The 14,836-nt window shown below is 49.2% G+C and overlaps 7 protein-coding genes across 7 annotated transcripts; 4 read left to right on the top strand and 3 right to left on the bottom strand.

The window, feature by feature from the left end:
- Positions 1–111: 111 nt before the first annotated feature.
- LACBIDRAFT_299923 (uncharacterized protein) lies at positions 112–741 on the bottom strand. Its single transcript, XM_001882826.1, has 3 exons — positions 352–741; positions 256–297; positions 112–204 (listed from the first exon to the last, which is right to left on the bottom strand). Exons 1-3 carry the CDS (start codon positions 565–567, stop codon positions 169–171), a joined length of 294 nt encoding a protein of 97 aa, XP_001882861.1. The 5' UTR covers positions 568–741; the 3' UTR covers positions 112–168.
- Positions 742–779: 38 nt separating this feature from the next.
- LACBIDRAFT_328675 (uncharacterized protein) lies at positions 780–1,815 on the top strand (the record flags this gene model as incomplete). The annotated part of the gene is made up of 2 exons (XM_001882708.1): positions 780–1,242; positions 1,547–1,815. 2 exons carry the CDS (start codon positions 780–782, stop codon positions 1,813–1,815), a joined length of 732 nt encoding a protein of 243 aa, XP_001882743.1.
- A 362-nt stretch (positions 1,816–2,177) lies between these two features.
- On the top strand, positions 2,178–2,757 carry LACBIDRAFT_328676 (uncharacterized protein; the record flags this gene model as incomplete). Its single annotated transcript, XM_001882709.1, has 5 exons — positions 2,178–2,252; positions 2,279–2,335; positions 2,421–2,459; positions 2,549–2,646; positions 2,688–2,757. 5 exons carry the CDS (start codon positions 2,178–2,180, stop codon positions 2,755–2,757), a joined length of 339 nt encoding a protein of 112 aa, XP_001882744.1.
- A 1,410-nt stretch (positions 2,758–4,167) lies between these two features.
- Positions 4,168–7,507, bottom strand: LACBIDRAFT_299924 (uncharacterized protein; the record flags this gene model as incomplete). Its single annotated transcript, XM_001882827.1, has 15 exons — positions 4,168–4,914; positions 4,963–5,094; positions 5,149–5,354; positions 5,408–5,635; positions 5,688–5,772; positions 5,830–5,921; positions 5,986–5,995; positions 6,045–6,143; positions 6,191–6,380; positions 6,433–6,495; positions 6,545–6,780; positions 6,830–6,841; positions 6,895–6,956; positions 7,011–7,340; positions 7,393–7,507. The coding sequence occupies 15 exons, from the start codon at positions 7,505–7,507 to the stop codon at positions 4,168–4,170; spliced, it is 2,607 nt and encodes an 868-aa protein (XP_001882862.1).
- Positions 7,508–8,090: 583 nt separating this feature from the next.
- LACBIDRAFT_328678 (uncharacterized protein) lies at positions 8,091–8,871 on the bottom strand (the record flags this gene model as incomplete). Its single annotated transcript, XM_001882828.1, has 5 exons — positions 8,091–8,111; positions 8,162–8,197; positions 8,250–8,291; positions 8,340–8,671; positions 8,727–8,871. The coding sequence occupies 5 exons, from the start codon at positions 8,869–8,871 to the stop codon at positions 8,091–8,093; spliced, it is 576 nt and encodes a 191-aa protein (XP_001882863.1).
- Positions 8,872–9,653: 782 nt separating this feature from the next.
- Positions 9,654–11,291, top strand: LACBIDRAFT_157553 (uncharacterized protein; the record flags this gene model as incomplete). Its single annotated transcript, XM_001882710.1, has 7 exons — positions 9,654–9,717; positions 9,765–9,880; positions 9,930–10,000; positions 10,058–10,319; positions 10,368–10,446; positions 10,497–10,797; positions 10,853–11,291. Coding segments are annotated over 7 exons (1,332 nt in total), but the record flags the coding sequence as incomplete, so codon positions are not given.
- Positions 11,292–12,946: 1,655 nt separating this feature from the next.
- Positions 12,947–14,231, top strand: LACBIDRAFT_299927 (uncharacterized protein; the record flags this gene model as incomplete). Its single annotated transcript, XM_001882711.1, has 4 exons — positions 12,947–13,098; positions 13,151–13,261; positions 13,317–13,698; positions 13,761–14,231. 4 exons carry the CDS (start codon positions 12,947–12,949, stop codon positions 14,229–14,231), a joined length of 1,116 nt encoding a protein of 371 aa, XP_001882746.1.
- Between the last annotated feature and the right edge of the window lie 605 nt (positions 14,232–14,836).

The following is a 14,836-nucleotide window of genomic DNA, read 5'->3' on the forward strand; positions in this document are numbered from 1 at the left end:
ATCAAATTCGGCGGAGAAACTTTTACGACTCAAATCATGAGACGTACAAATCATCTCCACATAACGTCATTACCATCTTACTGCTCATCTAATCAACTCCAAGGGCTCCCTGCGCCATCTTGGCCCTACTTGGCGTTCAGCCTGTTATTTTCGTACGGAATTCGAAGTTCATACCGTGACGTGTGCAGGCACTGGATGCTTTACCTGAGCTCAAAACGGTCAGTTGTAAGCTTCAGAAGGCACAAACAACCTCACTGATGAGTATGGAATTTGATTTGAAGGGGCAGAACCAGTTGGCTTTTGTGAGGCATGAGCTTGAATAAACCTATGAGAAGAAAGATAAGTGCTTACAGGAGGGTACTGTTGGAAGCCTCCGGGTGCGTCTTTCCCATATGCCGGAAGTGCATAATTTGGTGGGTACGATGGAAATTCATTGTATCCACCCACAGGTGGATTATAGGAAGGTCCGGGACTTTGGAACCCCTGATACGGAGCAGGGCCGCCACCAGCCCAATATTGATTTTGCGGGACAGTGGTGACGGCGATTAGAGGGCGATTGCGACGCATTCGGCGTTGGCGTTGTGAATACCAGAGCAGTGCCGATATAATCACTACAGCTTATGAACACGCTTGAAAGTCAGGAAGTGCTGTTAATTGTGACCAATGTACCACATACCAACTATGCACCCTGCCAAAATTCTCGATAGGGTAGTTCTCCTGCTATTATAATACGTCTGTTGGGCATTTGATGACGAGCAGAGGAAGAGGAGCAGGAGGACATGCGCTCGCATCTTCCGCGAAGTGGTCATGATGGAGGATGGGATGAGACGTCGTTGTTATTCTTGGCATTCCTACATTGCACGCAGCAGTGGAGCACCGCCTCCAAGAACACGACCTTGGGCGGCCTTATTTTTGACCAAACAAGCATAAATACGCCGATTTTCTTGAAAATCCCACCAACTTGTCACCAACACGATGTCCGGATTACGAAGTGGCGTCAGAGCGTAGCGCTAGAAAAAGCGCCAGACAGTGAACAAATTCACGTACTATTTCTGGCAGACTACGCCAATATTCTTCGCGTTCTGCCTTTGAATGTCAACGCTAGTATGACAACAAGCGCCCAACTGAAGCGCCCCACTAACTACAGTCATAACTTAGCAAAATGTCCGAAAACCGAACGGAAAGCCCGAGATCTCGAGTCTCGAGTTTCGACAATCTTGGACGACAGGCTTAAATACACATGTAAGTAACCAAGAAGGGTAATGCAAATCATTCTTTATCTAGAATTCTCAAACTCCCGTCGCCCTTGCGAGATAGACATTACAAAATTACACTTCGACATAGCCTTCGTGGGTTGACAAAAGAATTCCACACGCTGAGGGGACACTTCTTCCCAAGAAATTTAAAAGGACACAAACATCGATGCTTGAAAAAAAAAATCTAAGCAGGTTGTGGTCAACCTGGAATCCGATACATCTCTGTGTGCTGGGGATGGTAACCGTCAAATATATTGTATCATACTTTCTAGCTGAATGCAAAACCCTAGACACCTTGCAGAAACTTCTCAACTCCGCCTCGCTTTGTGTAAACAACCATTTGAGGAAGGAAGCGGGCATCAATGACGCAAATCCTCCACCAACTCAGGTATATGGAGTGCTCCACACTCCACTCGAGGTTATAATGATACGGACTTGTGCCAAGTGCGGTTGTTTGCACAAAGCGAGGCAGAGACCAGAAGTTTTCGGGAGGTGTCTAGGGTTTTGCATTTGGCTGTCATTATCCACACCAATTCAACACATGAGGAGTGGGATGTAGAAAAATTCCCCCCAGCACGACAAAATCTTGCAAATGGAACTCCCAAAATAAACCTTGGAACGCTGTGCCGTCCCGACAAAAAAAAAATCGGAACGGTTCGTAATACGTATCACATGAAACAAAAGGAGACCCGAATCGCAACGATAGATTCACCGCATACAGGAGGTCTAGGAGTGGTGGATCAATGGTGTGTAAAAAGCAAACAACGCGTCTGGCCGCCTTGAGTTCTTCACGGGGCGGCCGGCCCCATATTTGATACAACACCTTCACAAAGGGAACTGCAGGTGTAAAGTGACCGTGCCCTAGTCGCGCACCGTGGAGCCCATGAAGGCGACTAGCTTGTTTGGATTTCATCAAACGTAATGAAGTCCGGCTGCTTCCGAATGTTTGATGAACCAATAAGATTTTCGATGCTCTTCCGTTCTACTCTGCGAATGGTACGCTCTCCAGCCTCAGCATCTAGATATCTACCCTCCGGAGACCACGGTCGATCATCTATCAAGGCACCCTCTTCACTGTCGTGAGTCACTGGGCCCAAACTGGAAGTCCTTTTCATAAGCTTTTTGGAGCTGCAAACTTGCTGCAAACAGGAATCGATGTCTCAGTGCGTCATCTGCAAGGCGCTCATCTCTTTGAGACTCCAGGTGTGTTGGGTAAGTTGGTGACATGACGGTAAGTACTAAATTCTAGATGCACAGTGGGGCTAAGATATCAACATGGAATAATCTTCTAGACACCCGGCACGCCCCCACCTTGTGCCTTGCACCTCTTACGATGTCGGTTCAATGACGACTTCGTCCCAAATCTATTCTCGCAGCCACCAATGCAACGGTAAGTTTTTCTCTGGAAGTGAGAATTGATATGATCTACAGAATTTCTCGGTCAGAGTCGCGAAAAAGGATGACATGGGAAGCTGACTCTCTAGATTGTGCTTTGCGGTAAAATCCTGGAAGCATATTTGGCAAACAAAATTCCCAACTTGAACGGCGCTCCTTCTGCGTTTTTTGGAGGCGGAAATTTGTTGCGGCGACGCTACCACCGGACGAAGGAGTGGCTCCATGCCAATCTCTGAATTGACAAGGACTGGGTCAACAGGCAGCATCAACGGTTGCGCTCCCGGTTCGTTGTAATGGTTGATCATACTATTACTCTCTGTGACGGTGTGCAGTGGCGTGGATGTGAATGTAGAGTGGCTTCATACCTGGTAGCTGGAAAGGCGGGGGGTGAAGCGGGCATACTCCCCAGAAGCAGGAGTCGCAAAAGGGTTGCATGGCGATATTCTTACGGCTTGGTAGTATTGGAGGTTCCACTGCGAGTCGAGCATTTATACGTCAGTGCCCCCTCTGATTGCCGCATGAAACGTTAGAGTTGTCGTTTTTGACGTGAAAGTAGACGCGTAGTGAAAGTTTTGTAAAGAAGCTCTTTCCGCTTGGGCGTTAACGTTATCGCCCATGCACAGGTTCAGTTACGCGATATGCTTTCAACATGCAAATCTTCAGTTGTTCAAGCTCAAAGCACCCAGTGGACCTCTGACATTATCGATCGTCAATATGTCAATACTGACCCTTACGATCTACTTAGTCTCTTTCACCACAGAGATTTTGCAAACGCAATTTGCAGATCCCATCCTGATCTGGGCGCGTTTCTCAATTTTCCAACAGAAAAGTCTGAGTCTATCCCACTCGACTTCTCTCCCGCTGGTTCAAGTTGCGTCAAAACCCGCATCCTTGACCATTTTACTGCACTTTTATAGAAAAGATCCTCATTTGTCAGGGCCTCGCACCTTTTAGGAATAGTTCAACTCACACGTCGTTAACAACTTTGGATGAGGCAATGTCAAGGTACAGCCGAAAGAAGTTTGAAAGCGATGCAATCTTCTAGTTTATTGCTCAGGTTGCGACTTCTATGTCGTATTTGCCTGTGGAGACCGACTACGGGAGTCAACTCAGTGAATCTTTACACTGACTGGCACTCCGATTTGCTTTCTCAACGGGGCCACAGAAGTTCGCATGTTAATTATCGCGGATTGATCGCAGAGCCCTCCTCTACTTTTCTGTACCCGGGCCAATCCGTCTTCATGCTTTTTCTGCCACCCAGGTCTGTGATAATGCGATCAAAATATATCCATTAGATGAATGCGTGCAACCTATAGTAGCAAATGGTTCTTCAAATACTGTCAGTTGTCCTACTAGTTTGCACATCGTTCGTTTTAACCTTCCATGTTCCTCAATCGATGGGTAGAGTACATAGTCAGTCCCTTACTATAAGTACAATCATTCGGTATCATACACCCTTCAGACTTCCGAAAGCTTCACTCATCAAAAGTCAAATCTTCCATTTTCCTCCGAAAAGCTAAAATCCAAGTTGTTCGACGAAACTCTGCCACGTTGAATCAAGTACAAGGCCCCCAGACAATAACAGAGAAGACCCCGAAGAATGAGGCAATCGCTGGGATTCCAGAGAATCATGGCGTGCGCGCGGTTCGGGGTCGGGTTCGGGGTTAGGGTGATGCCTTCGTAATGAGTGCTCAGGATGTCTTTTGTGAAGCGAAGAGTGAGAGGGAGGACGGGAAGGCGAGATGGACGTCCTTATGTTCGGGGGAGGCGGTGTCGGTAACGACGTGGGCAAAGTTGTGCGTGAGTCAAATTGGTGCCCCCGCTCATCCTCCACCTGCATTTCATCATCGGCCGCGCAATCATACATTGAAAACACACGTCCGGTAGAGAGTCTCTCAAATTCCCTCACGTCGTGCGCAAGGACTGGATGTATCGTCCCCGCTTTTGTGGAATACCCTGCTAGAGATGATGGATGGTGAATGTGATCTGCATTATCCGATGTCAGTGTTACAGACGTGGAGCGTGACCTGTGGGTAGGGGAGCTGCTCATGCTAGCGGTGTTGGTATTGGTTGTGATTGTGGTGGTGATGTGAGAGAAGAGATGGGTTTTACCCGTGAGCCTGTCCAATTCAGCGGGGGAGATGGGTTGTTGAAAACTCGAGCTTGACGTAGAATCAGTGTTTGATGAGGCGACTGATGAGTGAGATGGTCGAGAAGGATCCGCAGCTTCATACGCCTTCCGACGCAAACTTTGAAGGGGAGGCTAGGAAGGAGGTGAGAGAGGTATCAACGTAGATGGGTCATCACTCACCAACAAATTAGCAGCTGACCGACACGTCCCAGATGCTGCTTGGAACATCGTCACCACCAAATCCATCTCTTCCAACGCCAATGCTGCGAGCTGAGAAGTTGGCGCCTTCGTAGCAAGCAGACACATCACAATCTGCATCCAACTGATTCAATGAAACCCTGTCGGACAACCAATGGGAAAGCTCACCGCTGCAGAAAGCGCTTGGGACCAAGGTAAGTTTACGCGTGTTAATAGGTGGGGTACGGAAGCCCAGGTCATCCGTAGTCCCCGGATGAGCCTCCAGGCAGAGCGATATATCGCCAACACTGAGGGAATGTGCCGATGCCGCTGCAGTTCAGTGGGACTTTCATGGAGGGTTTGCGCGAAGTAGGCTCTATGTAGGTTGAGGATCGCTTATTTCGTTGTTTTCAGCTAATCGGAGTACATTGGTATGGAATGGACTTACTAGATTCTTTGCTAGCGAGTATCAACCACCGCTGGATGTGGATGTGCTGTGGCTGTGGCGAGGTCTCTATTTCGTCCTGCGTTGTCATCCGCCATACGGCTGGAACGGAAAAGTCACGGATCAGCTTGTCGAGCTCGAGGACGGTAGAGTAAGGCGGCTGGCGAGGCCCAAGGGTGGTAGCCATGACGGATTGCAACAAGGTCGTGTACTGGTAGTTCCAGGTATGGACTGCATGTGATAGGTTTGTGGATGGGTTGAATAGAAGGTAGAGGAAACGCACAGGTTAGTTCCGTAATGGCCTCTTTGGGGAGAGAGCAATCGATGTATGATGGTGAGATCCCCGGTGGACGTCCAAAGCAGAAACTCTGTCCAAAGAAAACGATGTTAGAAACTGAGGGCGGGAGAGAAGGCGTCAGACGCACGGAACAAGTATCCAACACGAATAACTGCCAGAAAACCCGACTACGCCTCTGAATTACTTCGTCCCGCAATTTCCAGCGTGTCCCGTTCAAGTCTGATGAGATATGTGTTGAGTTTATCGAACAAGTAGCGTAGCAAAAGACACTCCTAGCACTCACGCAATCCAATCTAGAGAATAGTTCTAGCCAAAGCCAAGAACGACGAGATAAGAACATACCCCATATCCAAGTCGCACAGCATGCCCAGTATGCATCCATGCTGAATCAGACCCTCCCGACTCCCAATCGCTGAAATCCAAGAACTGCGCCATATGAATCTAATGGCCAGTGAGCAAGAAGTAAGAAAAGCATTGAGAACACCAACCAATGCCTGAATGGACGCCAGGGTCGTCTCGCGCACGGGCGGTGAAAGGCTCAGAGATGTCCGTGAGAGGTGGTAGTATTCTTGCGCTTCAATCGAGTATGGAGGCTTTTTAGGATCGAAATGCGTGGCAATGGCAAAAATGATGAAGAGGAGGGCTAGCGCATGATGGGATTGGAAGGTAGCAAAGGGTCTAATTTGGGAGTGAGGATGTGAGGTGAAGGCATTTGAAATGAGGTACGCACTCTGTTCGATAAACGACAGTCACGATCTCATCGAACAGTTCCGTTCTGGGTATGGCTGTGTACCTGTGCCCACTCATCAGTTTTCCCCCTGGTTGATACATTGGAAACGGACACATGTTTTCCGTTTTCGAGGTACACCTCGCATAAATGGAACGCTTCTGATAGAGGAGGGAGGAGTTTGACTATATCTTTTTCTAGGTTGGCGACGTCCTCTACTGAGGACATGTCTTGATCGTGTGAGTCGTAAATGTTCGACGTCATTGGCGACGATAAAGAGGAAGCCTCCATCATTCTCTTGGGCAGTCGGGGGAAGTGAATGGGCACAGGACGTTCTTGCTTCGCTGGCGCCTTTATAAACCAAATTCAGCGAGCAAACAGAGAAGTAATGAAGACATACTCGAATCAGATACTATGCAGCATCAATTATCGTGACTGCTCAACGAGAGGATGATTAGGACATACTTCTGAGCGGGCCGTCTTCCCGAGAAAACTAGCTTCTCCATTCTGGCCAATCGTCAAGGTGCCTAAGGATGGACTATGGTCTAGTGAGAGAAGAATGAGAGCAAGAATCAACGTACCGAAAGCATCAATGACATTGCCCTCATCCTCTGTCTTGATCTCTCGCACGTGAGGTGCTGAGTTGATCACGGATGCAGTCGATGATTGGCTCGAGGAAGATGGGCGATGCGCAGAGGGCGAAGATGCAGATGCCGCCGATCTTGATTGTGATGATGTGTGCAGGACATCCGTGCGTAAGAGTGCATGGGACCCATCAGATACACCCGGTTGTAGAGTCTTGAGCGCGTTCTCTAGCTCTCGAATTCGTGAAGATTGGGATTCAATTGTACTATGCAACTCTTCCGTGCCGGTGAGGATCATCCGGCCTCCTTTCCCGGATGTTAATATCCCTAAATGACTCTTATCAGTTCATCTTCAAAAGCCATCCGAGAGGCAACGTACCATCTGGACATATCGAACCGCACCCTCTCGCAACGCATTTTCCACATGGGACCTGTTCCGAACAGGGAGGGGAAGAGGACATGGATGAGCGGGTCCCATGGCAAACAGCGCCCATAAATAAGGCAGTGACTGTTGATGCGTACTCACCCCTCGGTCACAGCCAAGTTTCAGACGTCTACATTCTGCACAAGATGTCTGACTAGGAAGTGTCAGCAAATACAGGCACCGGCAATGCGGTTAAAGAAGCTCACGCGCGCCCTGGCTTTCTTTTGGTTTTTGGTTTGTCCTTCTCCCTGTCACTGGGCATTCGGTATGGAGGTAAGTATGAGGAGTGGAATGTTGGAGGTGGTGGTGGGTTGGGTGAGAGAGTCTTAGACGGTGATTCTCTCGTTCACCGGTGGTCGTGGTGGTCTAATTCTTGAACGGGGCGAGTTCATGTCCGATGAACTTGGAGGCTTCGGAAAATGTCAGAGTCCGTCCGAACATGTCGGAAAAAGGCCACGTGGAAAACAAGACCAAACAAGTTCAAAACAAGCTTTTTGGACTTGACAAGTTCGTGGAGATGCCAAGAAGAAAAATTCGTTAGAAACTAGAGCTACACATAAACAAGACGTCATTACATAGATAATTAGTGATCATGGAAGATATAATCGTGGCGAGGAAGCTTCAAATCCTCAGTAGTATAGGTCAACTTAGACTCAAGTGCGACCCCAAAATTCCTGAAAATATGTTCAACACGTCGAAACATCAGTCAGAGGAGGATACATACCCAGCGATGAGAATTTTTCGGAAACGCAGGCGGCGGCTTCGAAAGAGTAAGATATAAGAACACGGTGAAGAAATCAATAGGCACATACAGCGTCCACATTTTCCTCAATCGCAGGAGGCGATTCAGAATCCTACAAAGGTAAGCTGTAACGAATCAAGACAGGGTCTATTTCACTCACATGCGTAGCGTTTTGATGTGGATCACTCACATCCGTAGCGCCTTGATTTGAATTATTCCGATAAGGCGGGGGAGGCAAAGGCGCGTTCGCAGGGGGATACTCCGTATTGGTCGTATCTACCGCATGAGAGGGGGATTCATGACCATACCCCAAGGTGCCAACGGGATGCTGGGCTTCGAGACCTGAGTGGTGCCAAGAGTTACCAGAGAACGGACGATGCTTCATAAATGTGCGATGGGGATGTGCAGGAGGCGCGGAATGGTTCTTGCGGCAGCAATCAGAAGTGAACACTGCGATAAGTATGAATGCGATAGCGATGCAACCTGCGAGTGCTGAGGCGGATATCAGTGGTTAAAGTGACGGTACATAGCAATGTTTGACGCCCACCCGCAAAAGTTACCCCAACGACCAGTCCAGCGCCTGTAGAGCTTCCACTAGACCCATTGGTGTTATTGAAAGGCGGCCCAAATACCTGTGCCGCCGCGCGCTGAGCCAAGACGAGTGATAAAAATATGGGGACAAGATACGCCATGAGATAGAGGGACCCACGGAACTTGCTCTATATTCGATGTGGTTTGAGACATTTCGTCGGACCCGGAGCGCAGCTCAATTGAAAGTCTGCCGATACGCCGTGGACATTGGATTGAGAGATTATCGCTCGAGATAAGAGTTGCATATAGCAAAATTCACGAATCTAGTGGCCTGACATTGTCGTTTTGAAAATTACATCAGGTTGATTTATCATTTATGGAGAATTGTGGCTGATGCTTTTGTTTGTTTTTGTTGATTTTGAAAGGTATTGCTGGCATCATTTTTTTTTACGGTTCGTTCTGTTCACCTTTATGCACCGAACCATAATCCCTACTGCAGCCCGTAGTCTCAGCCAAGGCCCGTCTAGGTCATATATTACTCTTTCTGGAATGCCGACAAACCCAAATTTTGGCGTTCGTGGTTTGCCTCGGCCGGCTATTAGAGGTGCTGCGAGGGGACGAGGGCGTTCAAGGCCAGTGACTGTTTCTGCCACAGGAACGAGGGGATTGGCCACCAATCTCGCTTCTTTGCCAAGGGCTGAAATTGTGGTTGAGGAAAGGTCTGCGACCCCTACGACTATTGGCCGCCATTTCTCAGAGAGAAAGTTTGCAGATGCTCCAATTTCCAACCAGTCGAAAGCTGGTTTGAAGCATGAGTAAGTTCGTTCTACTCTTCTCAAAAAGTATACTAGCTCATGTTTTTTTTGTGATCTTAAGGTTTTTATCCGATGTTCAAGGTTCGTTCCCACCCCCTGCGTGTCTTCCTCCACTAATAACGCTCTTAGCCGCTACTTTGGACTTAGCTTTGGCTGGGAATGATCTTCTGGTGCAAGCAAAGACGGGCACAGGTAAGATTCATTGGACAGTCTTTTGGTATGGCACTCATTGCTCCCAGGAAAGACCATCGCCTTTCTACTGCCTGCTATCGAGCGTCTCTTGAAAGCCCCTGTAAACACACGCCGGGGTGTGTCCATCCTCGTGTTATCTCCGACCCGCGAACTCGCCCTCCAAGTACGTCCTTCCCACCATGCCCGGCCCGATTCTTATCCATTTCCATCAGATCCAAAAAGAAGCAGAGACACTCCTCGCGCACCACACTTTCTCGGTACAACATGCCATTGGGGGTACAAAGTACGTGTCCCCCCCCCCTCACACACACGCCCCTCATACCCATTTAACTTTCTCCAGTCAAACAGCCGAACTGAAACGCCTCATCAACTCGCCTTGTGATATCCTCGTTGCCACACCTGGAAGGCTACTCGACCACCTCCGCTCGTCTTCTCTTCCAGACCGGCTGTCAGAACTCAAGACTATCGTCTATGATGAGGCTGACAGACTGTTAGACCAAGGATTCAAGCCTGCACTGGATGCGATTTCGGGGTTTCTGCCTCCGAGGCACACAAGGCAGGCTTTGCTGTTCTCGGCCACCGTTAGCAAGGAAATCAAGGCGGTATGTTAGTCACACATCTTTCACATGACACTCAAGAAGTTCGGTTAGGTCGCCGCTGGTGCTCTTCGTCCTGGCTACTCCTTCGTTTCTACACTCTTGGAGGACGAAACCAACACACACGAGCATGGTTAGTCTCGCCCCCTTTGTGCCTTCAGCCTCCCACATACTCTCTTTTAGTTGAACAAACCTACATCATCACTCCGCAAGCCAACTTCATCTCAACAGCAGTCTCCATCATACAACAAGACATGCTCGCGCATCCCGGTTCTTCAAAATGCATGGTCTTCTTCCCCACAGCCCGTCAAGTCGGCTTTGCCCGGGAACTGCTCTCGCAACTGGATGGATTACCCCCAATTTTGGAAATCCATTCGAGGAAGAGTCAGCCTGCACGCATCAAAGCGGCTGATGCTTTCAAGGTAGCAAAGAGTGCCGTGCTACTCAGCAGTGATGTCGCCGCAAGGGGCATGGATTTCCCCGGGTAGGTCCTCCCCTTGACCGCCCATACTTGTACGTAAACTAAGACACAACAACAGAGTGACACTCGTCCTGCAAGTCGGACTCCCCGCCAACAGTGACCAATATATTCACCGGCTCGGACGCACAGCCCGCGCGGGCGCTGCAGGGCGGGGCATCCTCCTCCTTTCCTCTCCTGAGAAATTTTTTCTCGGCACTCCAGGGATGCGCGACATCCCACTAACCCCCGCCCCTGTTCCTCCCTCTTCTATCCCGCTGTCCCTAGAAAACGTGGCGAGGGAGATGAAGGAGCAGGCTTACCGCGCATGGTTGGGGTATTATAATGGATACTCGAAGGCGATGGGGATGAGCAAGCAGGAGTTGGTGGAGGCGGCGTCGGAGTATGCGGTGGAGGCGTTGGGATGGACAAAGGGCGAGCTGCCGCCGGGTTTGGAACCGAGGGCAGTGGGAATGATGGGGTTGAAAGGGGTGAAGGGGCTGAATATTCAACGTCGTATTGTGGCACCCAGGAATGTGGGAGGTGAGGGTGGTGCTAGGGGTGGAGGAGCATGAAGACCTTGCATCGCAGATCTTTCTGAAAACATTTAGATTCATGCAGATACCGTCGTTTTGGACCTATCGTGATCAATTCATAGAAACACATTGAGTTGCACTCAGATTTGAAGAGCGTGCTTATAAGGCAGTTGGACTGCCCAACCGTGGGCCAGCGCCCGCCGTTGACAACTCCGATTGTCAAACGGCATTGGGACCATTAGAACATTGAGCAGTCGTAATACTTAGTCCGTCGGATATACTGGTAAGCCAATAAGGTAGTCCAGGATAGTTGGGCGCCAAGTTTAAACGGCGTTACATGGACAACACCTCGAACCTTGAAACGTGGAGGAACGACTGACGTTATGTCTGCGCAATTTCAAGCTAGCAACGTAGAACATTCTCCAGCGCTACTTCTGCCTCCTCGTGTTGAGTGGAGAAGCTGTCAGAAGTTGTAAAGAATCTCGAAAACCGCATCATACACTCGCTTCACGTCGAGTCAAGCATCAGATACGATGTAATGTCCTTCGTTTCTGCTCCCAGATACACCACCTGGTTAGGGGAAGTAGAAAAATATTCCCGAGGCACAGTTAAGTCCCACTCATTTCCGTTTCAAGACATGCATTCAACGCAAGGTATTTATTTTAGGGAACGCAGCCCCCAAAAAAATGATGCAATGGGGCGAAATATATAATGCCGTACAGAAAGTTGCTAAAACAGGGTCATATTGACCTCCGCCAATCGTCGTCTAGAGCTTGTCTGGAGCAGGATAACTTTTTGAGCAGGGATTCTAAACTCAGGGTAAAACACGAGTAAGAAGAACAAGCTACCCCTGTCCGGACTCCGCACGGACACGAGGCTGCAACGGGTCGACATTTGCGTTGGGGAACGATGCGGGATGGTAAAGGAGCAGCTAGCCATGGGTGGACTGCGCAGAGCTGCAAAATATGTGAGAGGAGATCGAAATTAAGTATGTTAAGCTCAGCGTCCTCGGTTTGACAAATTCCGTAACGGTTGACCGAGAGCGAGGTGCGGGCAACCCTATAACGGATCGATCGGGATCGTGGCAAGGGCTGTCAAGCTGTAAATTTAAGATACCGAAAGCAACGCTGGGCCGAAAACTCCCTCTCACAACGCTTCAGAGACACAGCGAGGCCATTATACCTGTCACTCCCTCTCTTTAGGTTTATCAAGGATCGCATCCCCTTCATTCCCATCGATTGTCTCACCCATGTTTGAGGTCTGGATTCCATACGTCCTCGTTTTTCCGTCTCCTTGATGATGAAAATTAGCTGTCTGGAAGTTGTGAGGATTGACCACACCTGAAGGGTGTTTGACCCACTCGCAAGAAAAGGTCTACAACCAATAATTCAGGAGCCTAAGTTTCAAGTCTCCAGACCCTTTAAACGCGATAGGATCAGCTGCACCAAAAACACGTTGAAACCGGCTGGTGGCAACATTGAAGGACCACGGCAATGTAACGTGCAATTTTGACATCACAACTGCCAATTCCATCTCACACGTAGTCGTGACCGAAGAACTCGGGTGCGCATCCGCACAGTGATTCCCCGCCCACATCTTACTTCTCCCCTCTTCCCTCTCTCACACAAGTAATCGTACCTATGCTCATGGCCGTCGTAGGGGACGCAGCTACGAGCAGAGTACCGATACGTCATCAAGATATGTTCAAATTGAAAATACGCTCACCTTCCCTCGTGCCCGGATTGTCGAGAAACAGAGCTAACGTCCTTTACAATGACGACGACGCTTTTACGTGAGTTCTTGCAGAGTCAATCTGAGTCGAGAGATTAACTGAGAGCTTCCAGCGCCACAGCTTTAAAACAGCACATATCATCGAATAGCAACTACATCCCCATCGACCATCCCTCGAGAAACACACCCACCCTCCAAGGCGACAGCGACTTCGCAGAGGCCAGGTACTAGTGATCAAATGCATGACCGGATTTTGGAACTAACCATCTCTTCTCCCAGTGTCACCGCTGCGCAAGGGAAGCGCTCTAGAGCCGTGACGAAACATAAGAATGGAATCCTTGAGCGGCCATTGAAGAGGAGGCGTAATGGTGAGGATGAAGGGTCGCGTAGAAGTGCCAGTTTTAAAAAGGGGACAAGAGGCGCTCGTGGTCCTTACGGTCCAAGGCCAGCTAAGGAACAGAAAGCTATGGAACGAAAAGCGCTGCTCGAAGCTGACCCATATGCCTACAAGGTTAGGGTCCACTGGGTCCGTTGTCGAGGCTGCGATAACGATATTTCACTTGACAAACGGTCCGAGTATTATCCTGGGCTGTGGATTAAGCATCGGAGGAAGTGCAAGGAAATCGCGAAGTTGAGAGAGAAGGAGAGTGAATCCGTCAAGGTAAGGAAACCTCGAGTTGTGGTCGTGGTTTTGACTTGACTGACGTATTGTCATTTTCGTAGGGGGAAAAGATTCAACGACCGGAATTCCAGTATCCGCCGCTACCCCTCGGAGGTCGGACTCAACTTGAAGACGACGGCGAGCCGTCGTCCAGAAGCTCAACACCAACACGTTCATCTCCGCAGGTTGGCGGTTCTGGCAGGATCCTAGAAGATACGTGGAAGAAGCTCGACGACGATGCACACTCCGTTGGATCGAGTTACTCTGAGCCTCGATATGATCCGGACCTTGGCGCCCCATCCTCATTCACTGTCGAACGACAATATGAAGGTAGACAGGTCACAATTAATTTGGAGGACGAGAACACAGACGGAATGATCGTCTGTCCACCGCGCCTGGCCAAATCAAGCGGGCGGGCGATTTACGCGCAGTGGCTGAAGAACAGGGCTATACATCAGCCTAATTGGAGTGAAGAAGAGAGAGTATACTGGACATATGCTCCGTTTGCTCCAGCTGATCTAGATCGTGAGTGATATCTCTGCCGTTTGATGTGAGGTGTCCTGATTTCGCCATCCCTCGTCTCAGAGTCCGCTTCAAGGGTAGCTGCGAGCTTGGATTCTAATCGTGTTCATTACCGTTTTTCGAGTCGGTGGGAGCTAGAAACAGGGTTCAGAGACGCAAAACAACAGCTGGCGGAACTCACAAAATGCGTATAGGTCATGGATCCTATACATGATATCTGTCGATTCAGGAACTTAATACTTGACGTCATCATGTACTTATACTCTACTAATTCCCAATTCGGGCCATATGATAACGAGGAGACCCCTACGACATTGGAACCGCGTTGCTAAAACGTTCCTAGTGTCATAGTTCTGGCGAATAATTTATAAAACATAATGACGCACCATCACATACAAATCGCTGTCGTTTCAATGAACCATATTGTTCGACCACGTCAAGCACGGTTCTTACCACAGAGGGTGAGTTTCTGAACGACACGGCGAGCAATTGCGTCCGACTCATTTGTCGGTGACAAGCAAATAAACCTGTTGTCGGCCATATTTACCTGGGAATGGGATGAAAGTTAATCAAAGCCGTCTCATGGCCTTCTGGAGCAAGGAGAATCTGCCATTGA

This window comes from Laccaria bicolor, genomic scaffold (genome assembly GCF_000143565.1).
Source record: "Laccaria bicolor S238N-H82 LACBIscaffold_18 genomic scaffold, whole genome shotgun sequence".
Classification (NCBI taxonomy): domain Eukaryota; kingdom Fungi; phylum Basidiomycota; class Agaricomycetes; order Agaricales; family Hydnangiaceae; genus Laccaria; species Laccaria bicolor.

Coding starts and splice junctions, on each gene's coding strand:
- LACBIDRAFT_299923 (XM_001882826.1), bottom strand. CDS start 567: ATGCGTCGCAATCGCCCTCTAATCGCCGTCACCACTGTCCCGCAAAAT. Junction 298..351: donor GCTTCCAACAGTACCCTCCT/GTAAGCACTTAT, acceptor GCCTCACAAAAG/CCAACTGGTTCTGCCCCTTC. Junction 205..255: donor ATCAAATTCCATACTCATCA/GTGAGGTTGTTT, acceptor TTTTGAGCTCAG/GTAAAGCATCCAGTGCCTGC.